Source organism: Aedes aegypti, chromosome 2 (assembly GCF_002204515.2).
Source record: "Aedes aegypti strain LVP_AGWG chromosome 2, AaegL5.0 Primary Assembly, whole genome shotgun sequence".
NCBI lineage: Eukaryota > Metazoa > Arthropoda > Insecta > Diptera > Culicidae > Aedes > Aedes aegypti.
This window is the reverse complement of record NC_035108.1, coordinates 246006133-246030513: the sequence shown is the minus strand read 5'-3', so window position 1 is coordinate 246030513 and position 24381 is coordinate 246006133. Positions and strand designations below refer to the sequence as shown.

Sequence of the window (24381 nt, the reverse complement as noted above, 5' to 3'; positions counted from 1 at the left end):
AAAACGACGGGACAGTCCGTCGAGGGGATAAAAACGGTACTGTCCCGTTAAATACGGTACGTATGGTCAGCCTATTATTATATCTTGTGGCAGGTACGAAGATTCTCTATGCCCTGGGAATCGAGAAAATTTCCTTTACGAAAAGATCCTCGACGGATTCTAACCCACGACCCTCAGCATGGTCATACTGAATAGCTGCGCGTTTACCGCTACGGCTATCTGGGCCCCCAGTCGAAATACATTCCTAACGAAAAGTTTTCCGGACTGAAGCGGGAATCCCCGAGTTTCTCTGGCCACTTTAAGGAACTATATATGTGTACAAGTATATGGGGGAAGTCCTCTATGCCCGGACACTTTTTGTTTTTTGGTAATATTTCAAAATCTACATTAGTTTTACCATTAATTTTTGTACAGTATAAAAAATTCAAATTATTTTAAGTAAAAGCTCACATGAGAACAAAAATAAACCTTAACAATTCATTTTCATGGTGGATTACATTATGTACCAAAAATGGTGTTCACTGAAATGTGTCCTCTATGCTCGGACACTATGATTTTTACAAAGTTCACACCAAACCCACAGAAAGGCCAAAGGGTGCTTCGTATGTCAGCACATGCATTGTGGGCTCAATATTTGCATGATGTACAGCGTATGAAGCATATTAACGAGATCATGAGCCAGTTCCATAAACTCCTTCTTGATCAGCGCCATATCAGTCTATGTTGCATTAGCGGTTGCTCGTATTCAGATGAAAATGTCTTTGGGAATTCAACGAGTTTATATTTCTTCACAATTTCTTTATAAGCTCGAATGTTGAAGCTAAGAGCACACTTCAGTCAACTCAGTCAACTCTCCCTTACTCGACCTCCGTATTTCAATGTATTGTTAGAGAACCATAGTAAAATTTGGTATTCATGGCTATCTCGATGGTCCCTTGAATCGCACATTAGCACTGTTTTAGTATTCTGTAACACGATATCTCCCTAACCGATGGTCCCTTCATTATCGAGTTAAGGAGAGATGACTGTACATTAATAAATTGTCTTTGTAACGCTATATTTATTTTGAACTAGTGGTCCCGGCAAACTTCGTATTGCCATCAAGTAGGCTGTTGAAAAATGCTTTTGATCGTCCCATATAAAATGACAGTTTCGTTCGCACTCGTTTTTTTTCAACTTCTCGGTGAATATCCTGGGATTTTTATACACACAAACACGTCAGAACCCTTGACGAACAAAACTGAGAAACAATCATTCATATCCGTACACCCGTTCCTAAGCCATTTCGTGACATACAAACACCATTCCATTTTTATTTATATATATATATATATATATATATATATATATATATATATATATATATATATATATATATATATATATATATATATATATATATATATATATATATATATATATATTTCCTCATTGGCTAGCAATATTTCAAAAATATTTTATGATTGGTTTTCTCTCCAGGGCTTTTTCTATAAATTATCTGACTCGTAGTTTTTAATCAGAGTTCCAAAACTTCTTGCAGAAGGTTTAAGAACTCTAAAATATTGGATTCAAAGTTTTCTTCATTTACTGAATAATTAATCAATAAATTGGGATATTCTTGTATGCAATCCTTAATTCATAAGAGCTTTTAATGTGCTATTAGTTATCTAATCAACTAAGAAGCGGTTTCTTCATCACCGCTTAGGTATTAAACCTAGTTCAACCATATGGGTAAACGTGGTTTATGGCTAAAGCAAAAGTGAAGAACTCGAATTGAAAAAGTAAAGTGAGATATATCCTTCAATGTTTGGAAAGGATTCTTTCGGAGGTCTAGCAACAGTACCCTCGTTTTAAGAGTAGGTTATGCTCAAAAGAATTTAGTCTCCGATTTATCTGTATAACAACCAGTTGGCCACATATGATAAGTAGGTATTATACTTTAAAAATACTTTTCAATTCACAAATTTTTCGATTCGAGGGATTGTTACGGCGAACACTTCAACATGTGTGCGGCTTTGTTTCATCCATCCCTAGAACCTTTAGCGATCACTTCAATTTTATGAAAGAAAGAGAAATGGAAAGATTAGGCATTGAAATACTTTCGATTCGGGTAGAAAAATGCACATATTATTGACAAATATGGGCTTTTAAAACAAACCTTATCAAAGTGAAACAAAATAATAGAAACCGTCCTATTAGCACAATTGAGAAGCAAAGAGGTTAAAAAGCAACAAGTAACAAAAACCGAGTTCTGAGAAAACCGACTTATAACAAGCGTGTACTAGAATAAGGGCGTAAAGGCCCAAACGCAATGATAGCGGAACGGCAACGGAATGCGGAACCGGTTCGCCAGCATGAACTATGATCAGCTTGTCGACTCAGTGTTGATCCAATTTCATTCGTTGTCAGCTCAGTCGAGATGTTGTGATTCATGCTGGCGAACCGGTTCCGCATTCCGTTGCCGTTCCGCTATCATTGCGTTTGGGCCTTAAGTCGCATGAACGATTTCTCTTCATCGATCCTCTCTTCTGTGAATAAAGGTGACAAGTTTGTAAGCATTTTTTTCACTTCAGGACGCAAGATTGCATCGCTGCCAAGCGGTTAGAAGTGAAAAAATGCTAACAAACTTGCATCTTGGAAGGTGATTTTTCCGTCTAATAAAAAAAAATAATATAATTCGTAGAAGGCTTGTTTTTTGGCTCCCATAAAATTTGCATGGAATGAAAATAAGCTCAAAACTAGAATTCTAGCACACCCTTGATAAGTGTTTTGAGCTTATTTTCATTCCATGCAATTTTTTTTCATTGGACGGAAATATCGTCTTCCTTAACATCTAGTTGAAAAACTTGAAAACAGTAGGAATTTTTAGTATATTCAACTTAAAAACTGAATAAAATGTCATTTTTTTACGTTTGGGGTACCCCCGTTAAAAACCGGGAAAATTTTGAGAATTATACCGGGAAAAAAGCGGGAATTTCAAAATGGATATTTGGTGGCCACCCTGATCATGTTTACAGCACTTTATAAGGTCTCTTAGGACCCAAAGTGTTGTTGTTTATGGTTTATTTTTGTTGCTGTTTGTTTTTTGTACCCTACATTTATTAAAAAAGCGAATTATCCCAGTTATTAGGTTAAAATTTTCACTGTCCGGTCATAGAGGATTTGTAACGGTTTACAAAAAAAAGATTGCTTTTCTTTAAAATTATACATTTTCTAATAAATTTTGCATTGTGATGGATGCAAAACTTCCTGAAGTCAACGTACGGAGACAATTCAGGTTAAATTATAAGAAACATTTGTGGCTACACTTGTTTGAAATTTGATCGTTTCACATTTTTTTGGTAGATTTTATTGGAGTGAAATTTTTAACAGCTACTGTTCGCTTACGTTTGGACATGAAAACGTCATAATTTGTAAACACTGCAAAAATGTGTTTTGGTATAATCCTGGAATACTAAAATCTTAATATCATTATTCGTTTTTTTTTTTTGGAAATTCAAACTGTCCGGCCATAGAGGACTTCCCCCTATTGAAAAAAAAAAATATAATCCTCTAAGGCTCAAGTATCCATCATTCAACCATCAGCAATCATCAAAAATGAAAAATAAGTTTTTTCGTTCAATTTTTTACGAATCCGCATGAAAATCTGTCATTGCATTAGAGATAGCAAGTGCAATGCGATGATACATTTTTTTGGTTTCAATATTGAGCAAAAAAACTGGTTCTGTAAATTTGTAAAGTGATGATTTTTATTTGGTCTTAAGTATTCGCGCAACGGCGATAGATTTAGTTCTCTTGCTTTCACTCAGGCTTAAGTTTATTTCCCTGAGTGTAGTAATAGTTTGCCACGTAGTATTTCAATGATTCTACTTTAATCTTTAAAACGTCTGAAAAGGATATTCTCACAGCATGTGAACCGACAGTTTTGTAAACGGCAAACGCTGATGCGAATTGATTGGCTATTATCCAAACAATTTGAAGAGGATATTAAATAATGCGTTAGTGTCTAATTTTATCATGTCTTTCTTTTTCCTTTTATATGAAACAAAAATAGCCATGTATACAATTACTGCACTAGCGTTCATCAACAACCGGCTAACCGGCAGTCTTCATCCAAGGTCTCCAAGAAAGGAACGGCAATTCCTTCTGGTAAGAAATTGAAAACGATTGCGCAAACAATATGATCACCTAAAACGTAATTTTGATTAAATTGCAGGCGGCGCTCAGCTCGTCGGTCAGGAGTTGTACAAGCGATTGAAGGAGTTTCTCGAATGCTATCTGATCAAACTGCAGGAAAATGGCATCGACCTTATGGACGAGGAAGTCTTGAGCTTCTACACGAAGCGATGGGAAGAGTACCAGTTTTCGAGCAAAGTGTTGAATGGCGTTTGCGCCTATCTCAACCGGCACTGGGTGAAACGTGAGTGCGAAGAAGGTCGCAAGGATGTGTACGAAATCTATCAGCTAGCATTGGTGACGTGGCGCGGAAACCTGTTCAAACAGCTGAACAAACAGGTGACCAACGCGGTCCTGAAGCTGATCGAGCGGGAGCGTAATGGGGAAACCATCAACTCACGTTTGGTGTCCGGTGTGATTAACTGCTACGTCGAGTTGGGACTGAACGAAGAAGATCCGAACGCGAAGGGACAGAACCTTTCCGTTTACAAGGAAAGTTTCGAAAATATCTTCCTGGAGGATACCGAAATGTAAGATTTCCAGATGGCAAATGTTGTAGATTTTGTTTCGCTAATTTGTTGTTTCATCAGGTTCTACACTCGCGAAAGTGCGGAATTCCTGCGGGAGAATCCCGTAACCGAATACATGAAGCGCGTGGAGCTACGACTGAATGAGGAACAGAAGCGTGTGCAGGTGTACTTGCACGAAAGCACTCAGGACCGATTGGCCAAGACGTGCGAGCGAGTGCTGATCCAGAAACATTTGGAACAGTTCCGCACTGAGTTCCAAAACTTGCTTGATTCTGACAAGAATTCCGATCTGCGCCGCATGTATTCGTTGGTGGCTCGTATAACAGAGGGCCTGGTGGAATTGAAGGCAATTCTGGAAACCCACATCCACAACCAAGGCCTGGCCGCAATTGCCAAGTGTGGTGAAGCTGCGTTGAACGTAAGTTTTGAAATATTCTTAATCACAGATCAAATGTTGCTAAACTGTTTTTCCTCTCAATAGGATCCCAAAATCTACGTCCAAACCATCCTGGAGGTTCACAAGAAGTACAATGCACTGGTACTTACCGCATTCAACAATGACAGTGGATTTGTGGCTGCCCTGGACAAAGCATGCGGTAAATTCATCAACACAAACGCTGTTACGGAGGCCAGTAAGAGCGCAAGCAAGAGTCCGGAACTGTTGGCCAAGTACTGTGATTTACTGCTGAAAAAGTCCAGCAAAAACCCAGAGGAAGCCGAGCTGGAGGACACCCTGAATCAAGTGGTGAGTGGGAAGTTTAAAAAAAAAACCTTTTCTCTGATCAGTACATGCGCAGGAGTGATAGCAAGTCTCTTTTTAGAGACTTGGTTTCTATTTTAATGCATGTCTTCAAAAAGTTTCTAATATCGCTTTTTTCAATTTCTTGATAAAATTGTCTTTTCATAGTTGATAGACAAAAAACAGAAACTGATATCTTTCACAAATTTCAACTGACCCAGATAAGGCTGCAGAATGGATAGATCATATCTCGAGACTTTTATCCGAGTCTCAAAAAAGATCTACAAGGTTTAATTTTTTAATAGAGCATTTCGAACGATTCCTTCAGGATTTAATGCAAGCCTCTAAAAATCTTTATTGTCAACGTAAGGTCTCTAAAGTCACTTTTTCCTTTTTTGGCATGCAGTAAATCATGGTGCAGAATTCTACAGGCTACTGTGAAACCTAAAAAGACTTTTACGAGACTATTCCGCAGGTATTTAGGAATTTCTTCTTCGATTTATCGAAAACAGCTGCAGAAATTCTTATGGTGATTTCTTCAGAGATATTTTCCGGAATAATTGTAGGGGTTCCTCCAGAAATTCACCTAGAGATTGCTTTATCAAGATTCTCGGAAATTTATTCTAATCATTTTCGTTTAAATTATCCACAATTTTTCCCTGCAAATAAATTAAGGGCTCTTCCATATATTCCTCAATAAATTTGACCAGGGATTCCTCAGGAAGCTTCAGAAATCCTAGAGAAGTCCTGACCGACCATGTTGTAGGAAATCATAAGAAATACCTGTTTGAATTCCTGAAGATCTCCTGAACGAAAATTTTGGAAGAATTCCTAGGAATATCCATAGAACAATCGCTGGATGAATTCCTGGAAAACCTAGGATTTTCTTTAGAAATCTCTGGAAGAATCTTTGAAGCAATTCCTGATGGAATATTTGGAGCAATTTCTACAGTTATCCTTAGAAACATTTCAGGCTAAATTCTCGAAGATATCTTGAATGACATTTCTCAGGAAGTCAGAAAAAATCACTAAATCATCTTCTGAAGAAATCTTTGGAGTAATATCCAAACGAAATTTTGGACAAACACCTGAATTGAGTCGTTTCTGTTTTCATCGTCATCAGAGCGAAATACAACGCCGACTAAAATTGCATCCCAAATCTTTCTGGAATAACGTGAACGAACAGCGGAAGGAAGTTGGTTTGCCATCTTCCATGACATTCAACGGCACTACTGGGTCTAATCTAGAGGACATCTGCAATCTGTTTTCAAACAAATTTGCAAGTGTGTTCGTAAACGAACAGCTTTCCGTCGATTTCATCAATACCGCGGCCAACCATGTGCCTTTGGCTAATCAAACGCTTAGCAGTATCCACGTTACTCAAGAAACCATCTCGAAAGCGGAATCACAGCTCAAAACTTCGTTCAAGCTGGGACCAGACAGTGCTCCAGCTGCTTTTGTGAAAAGAATGATCGGCAGCTTGTTGGAACCGCTTCTCAAGGTATTTCAATTCTCGCTAACCAGCGGTACATTTCCGACTTGCTGGAAAACAGACGAAATGTTTCCCGTGTATAAGAAAGGAAACAAGCGCGATGTTAACAACTATCGTGGGATTACATCGTTGAATGCTGTAGCTAAGCTGTTCGACGGACGTGATTTACACCGATCTATCTGCGGCATTCGATAAGCTAAACCGCGATATTGCCATCGCTAAGCTCGATAGTCTTGGAGTGGGAGGTACCCTTTGAAATGGTTCCGCTCTTACCTCACTGATCGTCAATTAGTGGTAGCTTTAGGAGAATGTCGATCACCCTGCTATTACGCGTCATCAGGCATACCGCAAGGCAGTCATCTGGGTCCGTTGATTTTCCTTTTGTATTTTAACGATATGCACTTTGTTGTGGAAGAGCGTCGACTGACGTTCGCAGACGACCTAAAAAATTTTCTGCGAATTTGCTCAATTGCCGATTGCCTTTTTCTTTAGGATCAGATAAACGTCTTCGCTGGATGGTGTGATCTCAACCGACTAGTCGTCAATCCAGCAAAGTGCTCCGTAATCACTTTTTCACGGAAGAAACATCCGATAACCTTCGAGTATAGCATTTTTGATACGCCCATCGAACGGGTGCAATGCGCTAAGGACTTGGGTATTCTGTTGGATTCGCAACTGATATTCTCCCATCTTATATTGTCGCTTATAATGTCGATTAAACATCAATAACGCTTGGCTTCGTCTCTAGAACTGCAAAAAACTTTACCGATATATATTGCCTGAAAGTGTTATACTGTTCCCTCGTTCGAGCAACATTGGAATATGGGTCTGCGGTCTGGAGTCCGAACTACAACAACGGATGCGAGCGAATCGAATCAGTTCAACGAAGATTTCTTCGTTTTGCACTTCGCAGGCTACCTTGGAGAGACGCTTTACGCATTCCGAGTTACGAGAGCCGCTGCCAACTGATCGACTTGCAACCTTTGCGGATTTGAATAGACGTTTGTAAAGCTTTAACCGTTGTCGATACTCTAAACGGAACAATCGATTGCAAAGCTATCCTGCAACAAATGCATCTCAACGTGCAACCTCGTCCACTTCGGAATAGTTCGATTATAAGGCTTCCATTTTGTCGCACCAAATATGGATTGAGCAATGCTGTTCATGGTCTGCAACGTGTTTTTAATCGAGTGGCGTCGATCTTAGATTTATGACACGAAATATGCTTCGCCGTAAATTTTCTCGTTTTTTCGCTGGCCGGAGGAACTGAAGACATATTTTAAGTTTGAAATGTTTTACGATCTTGACTTTTTTTGTATTCAATGTTTTGTCACGTTTGTTTTGTTACATACCATGTATTTTTGTTTCTATTTTCAATATCATTGGGACTATACATAGTCTGTTGATGTAAACATAAATAAATAAATTAATTAATTTGCAGAAACTTTGAGAGAAAATCATCAAAATACATTCATTATTACGAGCAGTAATGTTTGTAAACAATTTATGAAAAAATCCTAATAAAATCCTATAAATATCCACTTAAATTATATTACCGTAATCCGTAAATTTTACCGTAATCTCAACAACTGAACAGTTCGGTAAATAAAACATCGTAATTCAGTCGAAAATCAACGGATTCCGGTGAAATTTTACCGAAAACAGTTAAAATTTACCGTACTCCGTTAATTGATTTCACCAAACTTTCCAGCTGTTGAGATTACGGTGCAATTTACGGATTCCTGTAAAATAATTTAAGTGTGTTGAGGAATGTATATGTATGGTCTCTGATAAGTCCTTATGAGTTATCCTGATGTTTGGTTTCTCTTTGCTTTTTTAGTTTCTGTATGTTTTTTGATTAGTCTGTTTAGTTCCTGTTTGTTCTTTTTTTGGGAATGTCTCCAAAGTTGCTATTTTTAAGACACTCAGTCGCTACCAGCCCTAAGCAAGGAAACCTCTAAAAGACCATGTAGAAATTCCTACGAAATTTGTAAGAATTCACAAAGAAATCCGTGGATAATAATGTAACTTACTTTACTTTTGATGGCGCTACGTCCTTCAAACATGACCTAAGCCACAATTTGGCGTCTGCAAACTCGGTCCATGGCTGCTAGTCTCCAGTTTCTTGATCGCCCCACACTTTCAAGATCCTGCTCTACTTGGTAAAACCACCTAGCTCGTTGTGCTTCTCTTCGTCTTGCACCGGTCGGATTTGAGGTGAACACTATTTTGACGGGATTTTTGTCCGGCATTCTCACAACGTGCCCCGCTCATCGAACACTTCCAGCTATCTGGATACAGGGTTCACCGTAGAGTTGCGCAAGCTCGTGGTTCATTCTTTTCCTCCATACGGCGTTCTTACCTAGGTACTCCGCCAAAGATCTTCCTAAGCACACGTGGTTCAAATACTCCTAGCGCTGACAGGTCCTCTTCGAACATTGTCCACGTCTCATGCCCGTAGAGCACTACCGGTCTTATCAGCGTCTTGTACATGGTACACTTAGTACGGAGGTGAAGTTTACCAGACCGCAAGGTCTTGTGGAGTCCGGCACTTTACTGCAGCAATAAACCTCGCTGTAGTAAATGCGGTGATCAACACGCTAACGGTTTCTGCAAGACAGAACCAAAATGTGCAACTTGTGACCAGGCTCTTCACGCGCTTACCGTATGCCCGAAATACATAGAGCGGGAGAAACACACCATAAACTCGCTAAAATAATAGTCTAGAAGGTGATCTTACGCTTTTGGAGGATCTGCCGCAACTTAAAGATTTGGTCTATTGTCGATCACCCGTCTACGAAACCAGCTTGATCACTTCCCACAAATCTGCTTGTTAGCGGCATTAGACGCGGAAGATGATCTGGGAAAGCGCTTTAGTTCTCACATTCTAACTTGTCACCCTTTCTGTACATTGGGTATATTACTCCCTTCTCTCCCTCCTCTTCCCGGTAGCTGTTCTGTATCCCAAATCATGGCTATCAATCGGTGCAGACAAGTAGCTAATCTGTCCGGGCCCATTTTAATAAGTTCCGCTACAAACTGAATTTCTGCAACAATTGAAGAGTTCTTATAAATCACTGTTTCTCAACCTTGGTTACTGCGAAAAAAAAACGGCTCGCTATTAGGTGTTCGTTTCAGCGTGCTTTTCATATGATCATGTTCATGTTGAGAAACGTGGTTATAAATCATTTTGACGTAGATTCTAGAGAATACTCAGTGAAATTCAGCAATTTCCTCCAAGAAATCATTCAGCATTTCATCGCTGATACCTCTTGTAATTTTCAAATTCATTACTGCGAATGAATGTGGGTATACTGGAGTCCCACGGTTTTCTCTATAAATTCTTCTATTATTTTTCAACAAATTTCCCCATTTGATACCTATGGGAATTCCTCCAAGGAAACCTCCATTAAATCTTAGGAAGGATTCTTCGTTGAGTTTCAGTAATCATACCACGAGAATTTCTACCAAAATTCAAAGTCTACCACGGATGCTTTCAGAAATTCCTTTATTAATTATTAAACTGCCAGGAAACATTCCAGAAAGTTTTCCGTCGATTCCAATGGGAATTACGTCAGGAGATCTTCCAAAGTGGGGTCTTCCTTAGTCGAGTGGTTAGAGCCCACGGCTACAAAGCAAAGCCATGCTGAAGGTGTCTGGGTTCGATTCCCAGTCGGGCCAGGATCTTTTCGTAATGGAAATTTCCTTGACTTTCCTGGGCATAAAGTATAATCGTACCTGTCACACGATATACGAATGCAAAAATGGCAACTTTGGCAAAGAAAGCTCTCAGTTAATAACTGTGGAAGTGCTCATAAAAACACTAAGCTGAGTAGCCGGCTCTGTCCCAGTGGAGACGTTAATGCCAAGAAGAAGAAGATCTTCCAAAGTACTGAGCGTGAGCGTAGATGACCGTCCAATTCGTAGTTGCTACTCCGTAATTATGGTCATTGGGAAAGGAAATGAATGTTAATTAGACAACCATTGTTACTAGAGACCGAATATTCCTCTGCATCTCCACAGTTGTCATGGAGAGGCTTTTGGGTAGTGGGATAAGGTACGGATCTGGGAGTCACCAATGTTTGGTGATGCGATCCATGTTGTAATCACACCTAAACGGATTTTGAGATATTACTCGATAAACGCATTGTACGACGAACTGGTGTTCCTCGTCGGCCCCCACAGAAGTAAGCGACGCGATCAAAGGATTCTCCAAAAAATGCATTGAGAGTTTCCACATGGAAATGATACAGTGATATCTCCAATTGTTGCTATACATATTTCTTCATAAATTCTGCCCGAGTCCTCCAGAATATAATCCATTCTACGGAAGTGTTGGATACAATTCTGGAGAACTAAGAACTAGAAAATTTAAAAGATTTTCGGGAATAGTTTCTGAATATCTGGATCCTGATCTGAAACCATTAAAAATCCTAGAATGCCACGAAGAATCCCCAAATGAATTCTCAAAAGTGTTCTCTGAGAAAAGTCAGCTTTGATTCATTGAAAAATCTTTATAAAATTGTGAATCCCCATGAATTCTTGGATCTCTTTTTTGTTCCCTGTTGTTTTTAATTCCTTTTTGGTCCACGTTACAACGATTTCTTCTCTGAATTTCAGATGGTTGTCTTCAAATACATCGAAGACAAGGACGTGTTCCAGAAGTTCTACAGTAAGATGCTGGCCAAGCGCCTCTGTCATCACATGTCCGCCAGCGACGATGCCGAAGCGTCGATGATTTCCAAACTGAAGCAGGCCTGCGGGTTCGAGTACACCAGCAAGCTGCAGCGGATGTTCCAAGACATTGGAGTTTCGAAGGATCTCAACGAACAATACAAAACGTACGTCAAGGGACTGCGTGAGGCAACCAGGCAACAAACGGGCAATGAAATCGATTTTAGCATACTGGTGCTTTCCAGTGGCTCCTGGCCATTCAATCAGAGTTTCACGTTTTCACTTCCATTTGAGGTGAGTATAGATAACAGTATTCAAAAGAATACATTGAAAAACAGGGTTTGTGAATTACAGCTGGAGCAATCTGTACATCGATTTAACAGCTTTTACGCCAAGCAACATTCCGGACGAAAGCTCAACTGGTTGTACAACATGTGTCGCGGTGAGCTGATCACAAACTACTTCCGAATGCGGTACACTCTTCAGGTATGAAATTCTGTTTGAAACAGACGTCAATGGTCAGTGATTTAACTCGATTATTTGTTACAGGCCAGTACGTTCCAGATGGCCGTCTTACTACAGTTCAACGAACAAGAATCGTGGACTATTCAACAGTTGAGTGAGAATACCGGTGGGTCAAATTGACATAGCATTATTTGGTGTTTGATTTGGTTACTTATTGTATTCGTTTTCTTCCAGGCATCAATCATGAAAATCTGATCCAGGTATTGCAGATTCTGCTTAAGACGAAACTACTTCAATCATACGACGATGAAGCCAATCTCCAGCCTGCCTCTTCTGTGGAACTGAATCAGGGATTCAAAAAGTAAGTAAAGAACTTGTAAATCATAATTGTTCCATACTTGAAAAAAGTGAAACAACTTTTGCAAATCGAAGAGACAGAGTATGAGTGTGCATTAGTTGGAATGCGAACAGTTGGCACACTTGAATGTGAATTGACGTTACAATCATTTGGCATATTTCAACAGTACAGTAATTTCACACCGTCTTTAGTCAAACGTTGTACTGCCCCTCTTTGCACAACAGTCCCATGTTGGAAAACGACAAACTGAGAAAAAGACGATTGAAATGTGGAAACAATTTCGCTCCATTTTGAGTCTTTATTTGGCCTAAAATGTGTTAAATTGCTACATATCACTGTTTGTTGAGTACACGAACAAACCTAATAAATTTCTTTTGAATTCAAGTTGAAAATTTGCCTTAAAATGCACAAAAATCGTAGCGAGACTGTTATGCGATTATATACAATATAATATACCAATGTAATTGCATACCAGTCCCATCATGTTCATCGGCTCGTTCGACAGCTACTAAAACACTTATTGTTATTAACGCACTTGTTGTTTCATTTGCTATTTATGTTCTTTGGTCGTAAAAATTTAGTTATTATAGTACAGTCAACTCTCCGTAACTCGATATTAAGGCGACTATCGAGTTAGGGAAATGGTTAAAGGGACCATCGAGGTATCCATGAAAACCCACATTTACTACACATTATATAACTCGATATCGAGATACGGAATAGCGAGTTACGGATAGTATACTGACTGTATGTCCATGGATGAATCACCAGATAAAAAAAAAACATCGTGTATTGAATGATTTCTCAAAACACACGTTATGATGTGGAATGCGCATACAGTCATGAGAGACCCAGATGATCATCTTTTGGATAATGCGGAAATGGAATCCGATGGAAATGATTCGAGATGTTCCAGAACAACCTAGCTAATCTGTTATATGGGAGATCCAGAATGACGAAACAATTTTTTCAGGCAGCTTCTGTAAGCCTTGACCGCAGATCTAAAATACAGTGGCTCGTGGGATGTGCCGAGAAAAAGCTTTCTGTATTTTCCCAATAAGTAGACGACGAAGACGATGTGGTTGCTGATTGTTTTATATGGAAATCTTGCTTTCGCATTGAAAAGTTTCTATTTTGCACACTTACAAGCAAGTACTCCTTAAGTCAATTTTACCAGTTATCGAAAAACGCAAAAATAATTCTTAGTTCGATATTCCTGAGCACCAGCAAAGAATCATTACAAAATTTAAATAAAAAATGTAGATTTAACTTTATTTTATTTTATTTTTTGTTGCTCATTTGTTTTTATTCCTTCCTTACCACCCAAATGATTACCTACGGACATAAAAGAAGATTAATATTTGTATAAGCGAAAATTTGTTATGCATCGTAATTGAAAATACATAATTATGTGTGATATCCACTAATTTAAAAATATTTTCGAAACAACGTGAATACATGACATTTCTAATGTCGTAAGCAAGTGTGTTTTAAATACAGTCAAACCTCCATGAGTCGATTTCTGAAGGAATCATAGACTCATGGAAACATCGATTCATGGAACAGAAATGCTTTGGGAAGCTGTTTTAACGAATCATAATAGTTACCATAAAATTTTGTTTAAGTATGGTTCCATGAGTCGATATTAGGACATAGAACATCGACTCATGGAGGTTTCACTGTATAATTGATTTCCCTTTACTTCGCTACACATCAGTGAATGACTAGTAGCATCGAGAGTCCGAATGTAGTACTAGAAGTGGTACCCATTCTGAGCCCGATCACTATACGGACTTTGATGTGACTGTTATGCGAATATTTTCAACATGGGACAACACAAATGGGGTTTGTTTTTGTACAAGTTAAGAACATAGGCTACTTTTTTGGCAGTTTTTATCGATCTTCTGACGATGTTGAGTTGATTTATGCAAAAAAGGAAAATCGGTCAAAAATCGACATGGGACTGTTATGCGATTATGGGCAGTGTACATGTTGAACATTAGTAAAACGAGATAAAGGACACACGTAACACCCAATGGTTGAAGCTTTCTCATTACGCAACTGTTATTGAGTTGCGTAATGAATCATTACATAACATTTTTTCAGAAATTATTATTATTATTTATCTATATTAGAGTGGCTTTTCGCCCTTGGCGAGTTCACCACTTATTTTTCAGAAATTGTAAAATGATGGTGAATGCATTCCGATATAATTTCTGATAGCCTCAAGTAGTCTTCTAAGAAATTGCAAAAAATGTTGTACGTAGCTCGTTACAGAACTCGATTTTTACGACTCGTTCTGTAAAAATCATCATTTTGCAACTTGTTCCGTAAACTACTACGGGAATAATGACTATTCCCGCACTTCATACTTCAGTGTATGAAAGTAAGCCGTTTCATGACAGATTGGCGTGATGAAAAACAGCCTATTACGATGAAAAATTGCAAAAATGTAAAATCAATACATATATTAAATATTGTTAGGAGGTCCTTCTGAAGGCGAAACCAATGTGAGTTTTTTTTTTCAATTTGATAGATGGTAAACAACTCGGGAAACTCAATTTTTGCTGAGACGGGAATTTCAGTTCACTGTGATTTTTATAGCAACCCATTTTGGAAAGATGTGCCATAGATGCGCAACCCCTTGGGAGTAGGCAAACTCATCGACCACCCCTGTCTAGGCGAACCCTGTCATCCTCGGCTTCGCCAAGTAGCGTGTACGTACTTAGCATTTTGCGCATTCACTACCAGAGTCCAGCTTTTGCTGCCTGGCGTATCCCAGGTAGAGGAGAATAGCAAAAGAATAACATAATTTACTATTAAAATAGAATGTTTGAAAAGCAAAATTTGTTCTTTGTTTGTTTGAAATAAGAGATAAAATAACAAAAATAATAACTAAGTTTGTATGGCATAAAAACTAAATCATAACATATTTTGCCATTGTAATAACAAAATAATAGCAAAAATATAGGCAACCGTGAATAACAAAATATGATATTATTTAGATATTTATAACAAAATAATAACTTAATAAGCTATTCAAAAGTAGATCAAAATAATGGTGATTTTAGTTCTTTGACTTCAATATCTTAATTTAGCATGAGTGAAAAATAAAATTTTTGCTTTCCTGCCAAAAACTTTTGCTTTTTGAATCTTCAATGAATATCAAACGAATAGTAAAATAAGCTATTATGGCAAAATATGATGTTGGTTTGTTCTCATGAATTATTTAAATAAAGTTTTCAAATATCAAAATAATAACATAATTTACTGTTATGGCGATGTTTGTTATTCTTTAGATATTTAATGTTGTTTTGTAGTTTTGCACAAATAACAAATTTTACCATGATAGTATATTTTGTTATTGATTAGTTATTACATGACTTTCAAGTATAACATACCAATGACAAATTTGGCTATGATTGTATGTTTTGCTATTGATGAGATATTTATGTCATATATTAATAACATAATAATGGTTAAACTAGATATGATTGCAAAATTTGTTCTTATTCTACCATTATTTTGTTATTCACCTCTACCCGGGATGCCGCCTTGAAATTGATTAGCAGAATTTTTGAAGGATTTGCCGTGAAGTTTTGGTCTCTTGTCAATCGGCCATCAATGAAGCGTTTACTACAGGTGACAGACGATGGGTGTTGATATGGGATAACAGTTTGTAGGCTGCATTTAGAATGGCTCGAAAGTTCTCACAATCCAATCCGTCGCCTTTCGTGTAGACAGGACGTTCCTCCTATGGCTGTTCTGTTTCTCATATTGTATTCACTCGGTGTAGACAAATTACTTGCTTGCTTCATTATTGTTCTTGAGCTGTAATCTCCCTCAAAATAAGGGCTGGCTGGTTTCCATCGTCCTCAGTACTGAAATAGACTCTCAGCACCATTCAGGTGTGCATCGAAATGCGTCTTCCATCTTTCAATCGCCTCACGTTTTTCATCAATAAGCTCCCTTCCTTATCACTGCACAATATCGGCTCGTGGCACGGAGCCATTGAGGGATGCTTCTGGTAGAACTTTCGCGTTTCACAGCTGTTTCATCTCCTCGAACTCCACTTCCTCCAGGCGATGTTTTTTTTTCTTCCAAAAAAGACGGGCCTGCCGTTGCCGTTTTCGTTTTTTTTACATTCTGCCGGGTCAACTGCTGCATTGACGTCCTCTTCAACTTCCTACACTCTTGACTTGAGTAGATGAATGCTATAAACAATTATCCTAAGAATTGATTGTTGCACATTCGTTGATATCGAATAATTTCCGCTAAAAGCTTGTTGATACTCAGTGGAGTTTATTTTTTGTACGCTATTAATACAATTCATCATTATTTTTCAGCAAAAAACTTCGCATCAACATCAACTTCCCCCTTAAGACAGAACTGAAGGTAGAGCAGGAGGCGACTCACAAACACATCGAAGAGGATCGCAAGATTCTGATACAGGCAGCGATCGTGAGAATCATGAAAATGCGCAAGGCTCTGAACCACACCCACCTTGTCGGAGAAGTTCTGAATCAACTGTCGACACGTTTCAAGCCCAAGGTCCAGGTGATCAAGGTAAGTAACTGCCAGCTGATTACGTTTCCGTACACTATTGCTCATTGCTACTTCTCTTCACACAGAAATGCATCGATATTCTGATAGAGAAGGAATATCTCGAACGTCAAGAAGGACAGAAAGACACATACAGCTATCTGGCTTGATCAGTTTCCAGAATACTCTTTGTAGCTATCTAAATAACTTCATAAAGTATAGTACCGAATGTAGAAAAGAATTAATCTGTTAAAATACACTCACAACAAATGTGAAAATTTCATTGCTGTTCTGTGGATGTAAAGCAAAAAACATCAGGGAACACTATGAATACATGTTCATACAATTTCTTGAAACTATACCAATTCAACGATCGGAAATAGTGTTTGCGTTTTGCGGCTTAGATTTTTTTACATTATTAAACGTATTTAGTGCACGGGTTATTCTCTCTCATTCAAAAGGATGTTTTGTTCCTACATAGAATCAAATTGTATAGATTCACAATTAGCAGGAAAAATTCAGATCTTAAAACAAAAGAGAATCTAGCAAAATTTTGTTATGCCTTTTTGAAGTTTTTTTTTTACTTTTATTCTATTGACAAATGAAAAGATACAAGTGTTGCAATGTTTCAAAAACGTCATTGGAATTATCACGAGACGTAGCGCAAACACTTGTAACCATCCATTTTAGAGTTATTAGACGTAGATTTCCGTGCTTGAGTTGTACATAAAACAGCTTGGATGAATTCGAGTCGCTGCTTAGCTGTTCATTTCGACCATATGATCGTCATAAAACCGACTGGAAAAATCTGTTCAGAACTCAGAAAAATACCTGACATGAAATTACTGAAAATTATTATCAAACAACTAACAACCATTAAGTCCAGCCAAGAAATGTGAAACTGCTAATAGAGATGTTTATGAAATAGAATTCCATCATATGTAAATAAGCGATATCTGGTTTCTACGGTTTGCAATATCACAATCCTTTTGTACGAAATTTTAACCTTCGTAAAATTACAGTCATTTTGTTTTAAAGTTGAGAAATGATCTTCCAATTGTTTCAAATAAATAACTATATAATAATATATAGTAACTCTGAGTAAGGGTACCCGGGAACAGATACCTTTACTCGAATTTGGATTACCAATGTCTTTATATACAAGGAAAAAAAGGTCGAAAGGATAAAAGCAGAAAAAAAGTTCAACCGGTTAATTCTACAAGTGGCGTGAGGTGACAATTGTCGGTGTCGTATAGCGAGGTGACAATTCTCGACTCGAGTGGAGTGACTCTCCATTTGATTTACACGGGGAGTCACTTCACTCGAGTCGAGAATTGTCACCTCGCTATACGACACCGACAATTGTCACCTCACGCCACTCGTAGAATTAACCCAAAAATGTATTTGCCTCGGGAAAAAAAAGTTGTTGGGTTTATTTTACGAGTGGCGTGAGATGAGAATTGTCGGTCTCGTATAGCGAGGTGGCAATTTTCGACTCGAGTGAAGTGACTTGCCGTGTAAATCAAATGAAGAGACCTATCAAGAGCCCTAGTCTAGAGAACCACGACGTTGTATAGCCCTAACCTTTTAGGTACCATGAACTGGCGCGTTGATGACGGTATACCCATCTCTCTCTTTTTGGCATTAACGTCCCTACTGGGACAGAGCCGGCTACTCAGCGTAGTGTTCTAAGAACACTTCCACAGTTATTAACTGAGAGCTTTCTTTGCCTAAATTGCCATTTTAGCATTCGTATATCATGTGGCAGGTACGATGATACTCTATGCCCAAGAAAGTCAAGGAAATTTCCATTACGAAAAGATCGTGGGCCGATCGGGAATCGAACCCAGACACCTTCAGCATGGCTTTGCTTTGTAGCCGCGGACTCTAACCACTCGGCTAAGGAAGGCCCCGGGTATACTCATAGCGATCATAAATCGATTCGCTATAAATACCAGGCGGGCGGAGGGCAGTGCGATGTAACTCGACCCATGCCCGAGGTTGGAAAACAGTGCGCTTCGACGGCGAAGTATTCACTGAAGCCTTGGGCGCGAACGGAACACTCTGGACTTAAACGGTGAAAAGCTTTCTGTGATACCACGGGCGTGGGATGCTTCCATGCCGAGAAAAGCCCCTCCCAGAGAGAATAGGCCTCCGGTGTACTGGTGGTGCGAATCAATTGTAAATCTTCGAGCGATCTACCCTCGGGAATGCAACGCGCACGCACAGAAGCATAAATAGAAAAACGCATCATTCAGATAGGCAAAGATAGCTCTCAAAAAGGAAATCAAGAGTCTAAAACGGGCATGCTTTGATAGTCTATGCCAGAGTGCCAATTCGAGTCCGTGGGGTGACGCCTACAGAGCGGTAATTTTTTTTTTTTACGAATGGAAAATCTGCAGACGACTGAGAAGGTAACTCAGGCAGTGTGGGGATGCCGCACCAACGACGAGCCACTAAAACCAGCCCATGCACTGTACTTGAGCTGCTCAAGTGGTGTACAGTGCATCGACATTACCCTTGGCTTCAGACCCTTATTTCCCCGGAACTTCTTCGGGGAGGAGCCAGTGCGTATAGCACAACACATGTAGCAGAAGTAGCCTAGGCAAACTGCTTCTCCTAGACATAAACAACGTTACAATGGACCAGCCTTGGCAGGGCTAATCCTTTCCAGCCAACTCTTGGTCGGCGTGCCATCGGCTTCAAGTTTGCCCGAGTTGCTGCGATCAATAATCGATGTACTCTTCCCGCATCATCCCACAAGCCCACTGGCGAGGATGACGAATGAAGAACTGGCAGAAGTGAGATCATTCGCGTCAAAGGCACCGAGACCCGATGGTAATGTTGCCTTAAAAGCGGCAGTGAATGCGGATCCGGACATGTCCAGAATCACGATGCAACGCTACATAGATCAAGGAATCTTCCCGGATGTATGGAAGCGACAGAAATTGGTGCTACTACCAATAACGGTGAAACCACCAGGTGACCCGTCGGCGTATAGGTCTACTAGATACGACGGGCAAGTTATTGAGGAGGTTGATCCTCAACGTCAACAGGCTAGTACCGTATACGGAGAGTGCGGACGGTCTGTCCAACAACCAGTTTGGATTCATGAGAGGTAAATCTACTCTGGACGCTATCCAGTCGGTCGTTCAGGGGACAATCGAGCATAAAAGGAGCGGCATCCGTTACTGCGCGGTTGTCACTCTGGATCATGTGAAGAATGCGTTCAACAGCGCAAGCTGGGAAACGATAGCTCACGTACTTCACCGCCTCAAGGTACCGATGCAGTTGTGTAAGCTAGCACTGCGAAATTTGTGCTTTGGACGCTTCTACTGACTCGGTATTATGGACATGTGCAGCGTGTAACGATCTAGGGGGAGAATGGAATAGGCTCAAGCGATACGGCTCATACAAAAAATAAATTATTCATACAACAAGCGTTACGGAGGGGGGGGGTGGTCAAAATTTCCAATTTCGGCGCTATGGTATAAGCCATTTTATAAGACGTCTCGAATCATATGGTTTCGGTTTGTTTGCCAGCTTTGAAAGTTTCTGGCGGGCCGATTTATTTACGTTTCTTCTAACGCTACATTTGGAAGGAGCTTATTCAACAATGGCGCTGGTGGCAATTCAACAAAGTTTTAAATTTTCGCATGTAAAATTGAAATCGGCAGGCAGGGAAGATATTTTTCATCTACAGGTAAAAAAATGTTGCCAGCGCCATTCAGATATTATTCTAGTTTTTTGAACAACAACAATGAGCGGCCCGCCAGAAAACGTCACTCGAACGTCTCGTAAAATGACTTATTACTGAAGACAATTTTACACTTTGAGTCGATGTGGGGCAATGAGAATATATAGAGAAGTGAGGAAAAGACATTTAGTGTGCGTGACATCCGTGTACGGTGCAAAATGTTTCACCACTACAAGCGAGCGAGCTCCCATAAGAAGCCGTGTAAATTAGTGACGTAGCTATTTTTGTTTACGTTTTTTCTCTTTACTAATACACATCCATTGCTTCTTCTTCCACACCTTAGTATATATTCTCATTGGATGTGGGGTATTTAGAGATGCAGTCGAACATCAAATTTGTATTTTTGATAACTTCAGTTTTGAAGTGGTAGTTGTGCTAAGAGCCGGACCTGTTTTATAGGATAGTGATCCTTTATATAAGAGATAAAAGCGGAAGTAAAATCAAAAACAAAATTTAAATTTTTGTATGAGCCGACTTGAGCTTGAGCCAACTCCCCCCTCCCCCTAGAGCGTTACGTAATTTATGGACGGCGCCTAACTAAAATTACATGTAGATGTTTTCTGCGATAGAGAGTAGCCGCTCAATTTTACTCAATTTTACTCAACTAGGGTTGTCATGTCTATTACGGTAGACGGGGTTGGTGGTCTGATGGCTACCGCTTCTGCTTCATAAGCAGAAAGTCATGGGTTCAATCCCAGGCCCGTCCCTTTCCTCGTACTTTGTAGCTGTATATCTCTCTCTTGCTTCTATCTTCCATTCTAAATCTATCACACTCAAACTATTCGTTCATAGCAAACGCTAGAACCAGAGAGGGACAAGAAACCTTTTCCCTAACGCTTCCATTCTTCCCCGCGCATGCCTTTCCTTACGCCTGATACATAGGCAGTCCCAAGAAACATTTTCTGCTGTATAACAGTTTATTCAGCTAAAGTATACTCATTTTAGCTGACTAAGCTGTTACTCAGCTACTAATGTTACTTGGGGTCTGCTAACCACAAAAGCAAACCTCTCTGCCATGCCTTTCCCCCAATCCATACACACCCGCATGAACTGGCTTAGATGCAGTGGTATATACGGTCTATACGTGGGAGCCAGTATAATGCATCATCAATTCCTCCCCCTTCCTCACATTGGTCTGCATTCTGACGTGACAGGCACCATTGTCGCTAAAAACAGAAGATCACCAGCACTTATACACTGAGGATGCCTGTTAGTCCCAAGCAGTCATTCGGTTAATTCCTTGTGTAAGTGCAGCTGATCTGGCGATACTGGAGTAGCATCCACGGGTGGCCAATCAAGCTCAAGCTTTACTAGGGTTGTCATGTCTATTACGGCTTAACCAGCCGACGGTGTTTTGAAAATACCTGAAGGTCGTAGGCACAAAAGTCAATTTGGACAAATTGAGATGTAAAAAGGGGTCGATATGACGAGATACGACCACGTCGATAGCCGGACCCATACTAACTAGTGATCCTTTATAGAGAGATAAGCGGAAGTAAAATGGAATGATTTGGCAACAGACCAGCAGTGCTGATTTTGCTCGGCGCCGAGAATAATATTATAACACGGACATGACTTCCTCATTGCTAAAAAGTGTATGTTGTTTTGTTATAGACCTTTGAGCTACATATCCAAACTAATACAGTGGGGATTCGCTCGTTGGGGGTCCGCTACATGGAATGACTCGATGGTTGGATGTTCGCTGGTTGGAAAAAATGCCAACTAAAAAGCACTCGAATGTCAAGAGAAAATGTCAAACTGACTTTGACGTCTGACTATCGGCGCATTGAAGTCTCCATATATATAACAAATGTGTATGTATATGTGCGTTTCGTGACGATTTGCGCTCCAGATGCGTTAGTCTGGAGCATTTTCACCAGCTGTCAGTCGTTCCAACTAACGGGTCGGATTCGGGTTCATTCACATATTTCATAACGCCGAAAATGGCCATTTTTGACACCCACCCACCCCCTCGTAACGCTTTTTGTATGAACATTCTACAAATTTTGTATGAGCCGTAACATCAATACGACACCCACCCACCCCCATCAGCGTTATGAAATTTGTGAATAAGCCCTTCGTTAGATGGAAGGCAGTCGTGTTCCAACCAGCGAATCCCGGCTGTAAACAGCCGAAAAAATCAACAACTAAAAATCGCATTGACAAAAATTAAAAAAAACATATTTCATTTTTTGCTTCATGCAAAATTACTTTTACCGAAATATTTTCAAGCGGATAGCATTACTCCTGAAGAAAAGTTCAAAACAAACATAACGCATGTTCGTTTGGCTCACACTTTGACAGCTCTCGCTGCTCGATTGGCTCACACTTTGACAGAAATGTCAGCTTCCGCGAATCTCTCTGATAAAGGATTACTAGTTCAAACCTAAGCCGATTTTGGTTGAAATAAACTAACCTATACGTTAAAATGACATAATAATGCGTTAGCGTTAGCGTTAGCGTTAGCGTTAGCGTTAGCGTAGTTACGGTATACTTCGTAGATTGGATACTAGCAACATTCATGTTTCTTTTTAATAATCTCATCCTGACTACTTTCAAGAACAAGGCAGGGGAGTATACCTTGTTCAAATCATAAACAAGAATACTAAAAGCATGAATATCGCTATTCCCGGCCACGCCCATCTTTACCGTAACTTGGGATAGGGGAAGGAAATGTTGATGTAGCACTTACTTAATGAGAGGCCACCGACTCAGCGACACCCTCATAAGTGCTACGGAGTTGGAGGTTGGGGAAGGTATATTGTCAGGATTCGCCTAGAAAGCTGGCGATAGACCATAAATATTTGTTGTTTAAGCGTTTTCAAATTAATCTTTTGAATGCCGGCAATCAAAAGAGAAAACGATAGCTTATTTATAGTATAAATAGTATTTCGCGAAATGCTTGTCGATTGTGCAGTAATATTTTTGCTCAATAACCAGTAAAAAGCAAAACCGATCCCTCCAGGGTCATCGGATTGTATAAAACAACGATACGCGTAAAAAAAAAAATCACGCCTATTGCAAAACTGTGCCCATTGAAAAACTGTACTGGGTGGTACTGTATTTTCAGATAATCGAAAAACGAAAGGAAGCGCGTTCGAACTAAACACCCTAGGATAACACAGTCGGTTTTTCTGCTCAAAATTATACGAAAAGCAGAATCGATCCCTCCAGGGTCATCGAACGGTTAAAAAGCATCCACATCCGATTGTTAGTTGCGTAACACCCGCCCGGACAGAATGCGCAATCTGAACATAATTATCAAACTCCGAAAATAACATTTTCCGTTCAAGAAACGATCAGAAGTTCCACGACGCGGACAAAAACGATCCGGAAGGGAAAAGTATCATACTGGAACAAACTCACCGGATTGATTCTCTAAATTTATGTGCTGCCTGTCACTGCCGGATGGTTCGGTGAACTTAGGGCAGCCAAAAACCAACAGTACTGAGGACACAAATCAAACAAATCACTTTTTCACTTTTCACTATTCCATTTCTGAATGTAAAAACTGTCCTGCTTGGGCTTCACGAAGCACTACCCAGCAAGACGCTCCAAAACAGGAAAAAAAAAAAAAAAAAAATCTCCGGCGACGAAAACATGCGCGAAATTGTGAGCTAATTCTATCGGACGACGCAAAACCGAACT

At 39.6% G+C, this 24381-nt stretch overlaps 1 protein-coding gene across 2 annotated transcripts in view; it reads left to right on the top strand.

Annotated features, from left to right (window-relative positions):
* The window catches only part of LOC5578149 (cullin-1), a 33715-nt gene extending 15907 nt beyond the window's left edge, over positions 1-17808 (top strand). For both annotated transcript variants that reach the window (XM_021844700.1, XM_001663670.2), the window contains exons 4-13: positions 4055-4149; positions 4217-4706; positions 4767-5124; positions 5188-5451; positions 11558-11905; positions 11966-12097; positions 12161-12242; positions 12311-12437; positions 16781-17000; positions 17066-17808. In XM_021844700.1, the coding sequence (XP_021700392.1) occupies positions 4055-4149; positions 4217-4706; positions 4767-5124; positions 5188-5451; positions 11558-11905; positions 11966-12097; positions 12161-12242; positions 12311-12437; positions 16781-17000; positions 17066-17146 (2197 nt within the window). In that variant the 3' untranslated portion in view covers positions 17147-17808. The remainder of the gene's footprint in view (positions 1-4054; positions 4150-4216; positions 4707-4766; positions 5125-5187; positions 5452-11557; positions 11906-11965; positions 12098-12160; positions 12243-12310; positions 12438-16780; positions 17001-17065) is intronic.
* The last annotated feature ends 6573 nt before the right edge of the window (positions 17809-24381 follow it).